A 4,824-nucleotide genomic window follows, 5' to 3' on the forward strand; every position below is an offset into this window, starting at 1 on the left:
AGAGTTTGAAAGTTCTTCCTGTGACCACGTGGGTTTTCGCTGGGTGCTCCAGTTTCCTCCCACAGCCAAAGACTTGCAGGTGATAGGTAAATTGGCCGTTGTAAATTGCCCTATTGTAGGTAAGGAATATAGGATTAGTATAGGATCAGTATAAATGGGTAATTGCTGGCACAGAATTGGTGGGCTGGAGGGGCCTGTTTCAGTGCTGTATCTCTAAATTTAAAAAGTCCCTGAGGACGCGAGGAGAGCGAATGTAGTACCAGTATTCAAGAAGGGTTGCAGGGATAGACCAGGTAATTACAGGCCAGTGAGTCTAACATCAGTGGTTGGGAAACTGTTGGACAAAAGTTTGAGAGACAGAATTAATCTCCACTTGGAGAGGCAGGGCTAGTCAGCACGGCTTTGCCAGGGAGAGTTCGTGTCTAACTAACTTGATTGAATTTTTCGAGAAGGTGACTAGAAGTGTAGATGTGGGTAAAGCAGTTGAATTAGTCTACATGGACTTCAGTAAGGCTTTTGATAAGGTCCCGCATGGGAGATTGGTTAAGAAGGTAACAGCCCATGGGATCCAGGGCAATTTGGCAAATTGGATCCAGAATTGGCTTGGTGGCAGAAAACAGAGGGTAATGGTCGTGGGTTGTTTTTGTGAGTGGAAGGCTGTAACCAGTGGTGCACCACAGGGATAGGTGCTGGGACCCTTGCTCTTTGTAGTGTACATTAATGCATTAGATGTGAATAATGAGAAGGAAAGCCTTTGATTGCATGACGATATAGATGGGCTGGTAAGATGGGTGGAGCAGTGGCAAATGGAATTTACTCCTGAGAAGTGTGAGTTGATGACTTTTGGGGGAACTAACAAGGCAAGGGAATATAGAATAGATGTTAGGACCCGAGGAAGTACAGAAGGTCAGAGGGACCTTGGTGTGCTTCTCCATACAACACTGAAGGCAGCAGCACAGGTCAATAAGCTGGTTGGGAAGGCACATGGGATATTTGCCTTTATTAGCCGAGGCATAGAATATAAGAGCAGGGAGGTTACGATGGAGCTTTATGAAACACTAGTTCGGTCACAGCTGGAGTACTGTGTACAGTTTTGGGCACCACACTCTCGGGAGGATGTGACTGCACTGGAAAGGGTGCAGAGGAGATTCACCAGGATGTTGCCTGGGCTGGAGCATTTCAGCTATGAAGAGAGACTGAAAAGGCTTGGGTTGTTTTCCTTTGAGCAGAGAAGGCTGAGGCGGGACATGATTGGAGTATACAAAATTATGAGGGGCATGAATAGGTTGGATAGGAAGAGACTTTTTCCCTTAGCGGAGGGTTCAAGCACCAGGGACATAGATTTAAGGTAAGGGGTAGGAGGTTTTGAGGGGATTTGAGGAAAAATATTCACCCAGAGGGTGATTGGAATCTGGAATACACTACCAGAAGTGGTGGAGAGGAACACTCACAACATTGAAGAAATATTTAGATGAGCACTTGTAATGCCGTAACATCCAACAATCCGGGTCAAGTGCTGGGAAATGGGACTAGAATACTTAGGTACTTGATGGCCGACACAGACACAATGGGCCGAAGGGCCTGTTTCTGTGCTTTCTAAATCTATGCGTACCGACTCATCAGCTGAGGGAGGGTGGTAGGTACTATTCAGAAGGTGGCTTCCTTGCCCATGTTTGACTTGATACCTTGGGACTTCATGGGGTGCAGAGTCGATGCTGAGGACTCCCAGGGCAACTCCCTTCCTCCTGCATACCACCGTGCCGTCACCTCTGCTGGGTCTGTCCTGCCAGTGGGACAGGACATACCCGTGGGTAGTGATGGCATTGCATGGGGCATTGTCTGTAAAGTACGATTCCGTGAGCATGACTATGTCAGGCTGTTGCTTGACTAATCTGTGGTTAGTTTTGGACTACGTTCTCCCAACTTTGACACAAGCCCCCAGATGTTAGTAGGGAGCACTTTGCAGGGTCGACAGAGCTGGGTTTGCCATCGTCATTTCCAGTGCCTCGGCCGATGCCGGGTAGTCGGTCCGGTTTTATTCATTTTTACTGACTTCATAGCGGTTAGATACAACTGAGTGGCTTGCTAGGCCATTTCAGAGGGCATGTAAGAGTCAACCACATTGCTGTGGCTCTGGAGTCAGATGTAGGCCAGAGCAGGTAAGGTCATCAGATTTACTTCCCTAAAGGGCATCAGTAAACCAGATTTTTTTTTTCAAGAATCGACAATGGTTTCACGGCAATTACTAGACTAGATTTTAATCCCAGATTTTTTGTTACATGTGTTCAAAATCCACCTTCTGCTGTGGTGGGATTCAAACCCATGTCCCCAGAATAAAACGCGAGGTTACTAGTCCAGTTACTAGTCCACTACGCCACCGCCTTCCCGCACAGACTTTTACTCTTGACAGTTTCCCCATCCTGAGGTCTACTTGATGGACAGGTTTGGCTTCCAGTCGGGCAGGGAGGGCTCTGGAACATGCTTCAGGACTGGGATGGTCCAGAACCTGACCCTACATTACTAGGGGAGGACAGTGTGGAGCGGCCTGAGACCAGGAGGGGTCCAATTGCCAACAGCAGAGAGGGAGAGAGTGTTGACATCTCCGATCATGGATTGCGGATCTCCAACTCTGTGGAGGGGTCTACTATCCTGCAGCATAACCCGAGTCCAGAGAGGGGGAGCGGGAGAGAGAGGAGAGTCTGATTCCCAGCGCCAGGGAGTTGTTTCCTATCCTGGAGAGTCGTCTGATTCTGGAGAGGGAATGGGAGGTTTTGATCCTCAAGATCACGGAGGAGCTCCTTTACTGGAGCCTAGTCTGAATCTGGAAACGGGGATTGGATCGGGAATGTTTGGTAGTTGATCCCAGGGATGGGTCTCCTACCCTGGAATGTGGTTCATGTACGGGGGAAGAGGAGGAGTAGAGGAGGGGAGGGAAAAGTGTAGTGTCTGATCCTCAACCTCAGGGAAGAGTTTTCTATTCTGAAATGTAGAACATTCCTGGGAAATGGAAGAGCAAATTTTTGATCCCCAATCTTACAAAGGAGTTTACTATCATAGAACGTGATGTGTCTCCATTGGGATGTCATCTGCATGGTATCCATCCCCAGGGAAGGGTCTCCTTTACTTGGAATTGGCGCTAGTCCAGTAGTGGGGAATGAGCGGGAGAGTGCTTGATCCTAAACACGATGGACGAACCTGATTTTCAATGCTTCTGGACCTGGGATAGGGGGGGGGCTCAGATCATGGGAGTGGGGTCCTGTCAGGTTCGGCTCAGGAAGCAAACATTGAACCTGGAAGTGGACGAGTCTGAGGCGGGTTGGGGCCAGGTATGATAATTTTTACAATGTTAATCACTGACCCCCGCCCCCCCCCACAAAAAAAACACTTGTTTTGGTGCTAAAATTCTGCCCTTACTATTTGGGTCTGACATCGGGAATGCTTGATCAGTAATTTCCAGTCTCTTTTCCCGTCTCTCTCTTCCAGTTAATTTATTGGCGATTGTGATCCTATCCCGGGGAAAGTGCGGACTCTCCACCTGCACCTCTCGCTACCTGGTGGCCATGGCAACAGCGGATCTACTGTCCATTGTCACTCAGGTCATACTATTCAGGATCTGTTATAATTATTTGCTGAGCATCCCCCCTGTCTGTAGTGTTGACATTGTCTTGCTTCGTGCAGCCACAGACTTTTCTGTCTGGTTCACCGTCACCTTCACCTTGGATCGAGTTGTTGTCATTTGTTGCCAGAAGCTGAAAACTAAATATTGCACCAAGAGAACTGCAGCTGTAGTTGTCGCATCTACCTGCATTGTGCTCTGCTTAAAAAATGTTCCCTTCTATTTTGCATACGAAGCTGTAGAGATAATTGACAATGCTGTTTGGTTCTGTTATCCAATTCCAACCTATTATACTCAGCCTGGATGGGTAGGATTTGATTGGTTTGACACAGTTTTAACACCATTCCTCCCATTCACTTACATTGTGTTGCTCAACATTTTGACAGTCAGACACATTTTAGTGGCCAGTCGAGTTCGTAAAGGACTGAGGGGTCAGAGCAAAGGAGAGAATCGCAGTGACCCAGAGATGCAGAGCAGAAAGAAGTCTGTGATTTTACTCTTCACCATATCCGGCAGCTTCATACTTCTGTGGTTGGTGTATGTTATAGAATTCTTATATTATAACATGACAGGAACAAATCCCAGGGATTACAATAATTCTGAATATATATTTAAACATGTTGGATGGATGCTGCGGAATTTAAGTTGCTGCACAAACACATTTATTTATGGAGCGACTCAGTCCAAGTTCAGAGAACAGGTCACAAGCATGTTGAAATATCCAGTTACTTCAATTATTCAATTAATTAATAAGCAAAACAACTGAGAGCAGGCCGGGGGGCATGATTAATCACCAGTCCTCCACTGACGAGGAGGATGTGGAGGTTGTTAATGAGCAGGCAACACTGGATATTGAAACACTTGTTCAGGAGCCCAGGCACATTGAGAGATACGCCAGGGTGGCAAGAGACAATCTCAGATATACCTGTTCCTGACACAATCATGTCCTTTCAAAGTGAACTTAATAAAGTATTACATCACTGTAATCTGCCTGTCACCTCCATTCTATCTGGATTCTTTGCCTAGCTCCCAGCTTCACCGTCAGCATCTGAGCACCTACCAAACGCGGCCTGTGCCTACTCTGACAGCCGAATGAGGAAGCAAGGGTGAAGGCAGTATCTCACAATTAAGTAATGAAAAAGTGACCATTTAGCAACAATGATTGTGAATCGTAATAACAACAAAACTTTATAAAGCAATAAACATGG

General features: G+C 46.8%; 1 protein-coding gene across 1 annotated transcript; it reads left to right on the top strand.

Annotated features, from left to right (window-relative positions):
• The first annotated feature begins 1,862 nt into the window (after nucleotides 1-1,862).
• Nucleotides 1,863-4,382, top strand: LOC137358331 (probable G-protein coupled receptor 139). Its single transcript, XM_068024274.1, has 2 exons — nucleotides 1,863-1,944; nucleotides 3,484-4,382. The coding sequence occupies exons 1-2, from the start codon at nucleotides 1,863-1,865 to the stop codon at nucleotides 4,380-4,382; spliced, it is 981 nt and encodes a 326-aa protein (XP_067880375.1).
• Nucleotides 4,383-4,824: the final 442 nt, after the last annotated feature.

The sequence above is a fragment of the Heterodontus francisci genome, chromosome 49, assembly GCF_036365525.1.
Source record: "Heterodontus francisci isolate sHetFra1 chromosome 49, sHetFra1.hap1, whole genome shotgun sequence".
NCBI lineage: Eukaryota > Metazoa > Chordata > Chondrichthyes > Heterodontiformes > Heterodontidae > Heterodontus > Heterodontus francisci.

Excerpts from the sequence above, each read along its gene's own strand:
- LOC137358331 (XM_068024274.1), top strand. The coding sequence starts at position 1,863 with ATGACTATGTCAGGCTGTTGCTTGACTAATCTGTGGTTAGTTTTGGAC. Across the intron at positions 1,945-3,483 it reads TTTGACACAAGCCCCCAGAT|TTAATTTATTGGCGATTGTG; the intron begins GTTAGTAGGGAG and ends TCTCTCTTCCAG.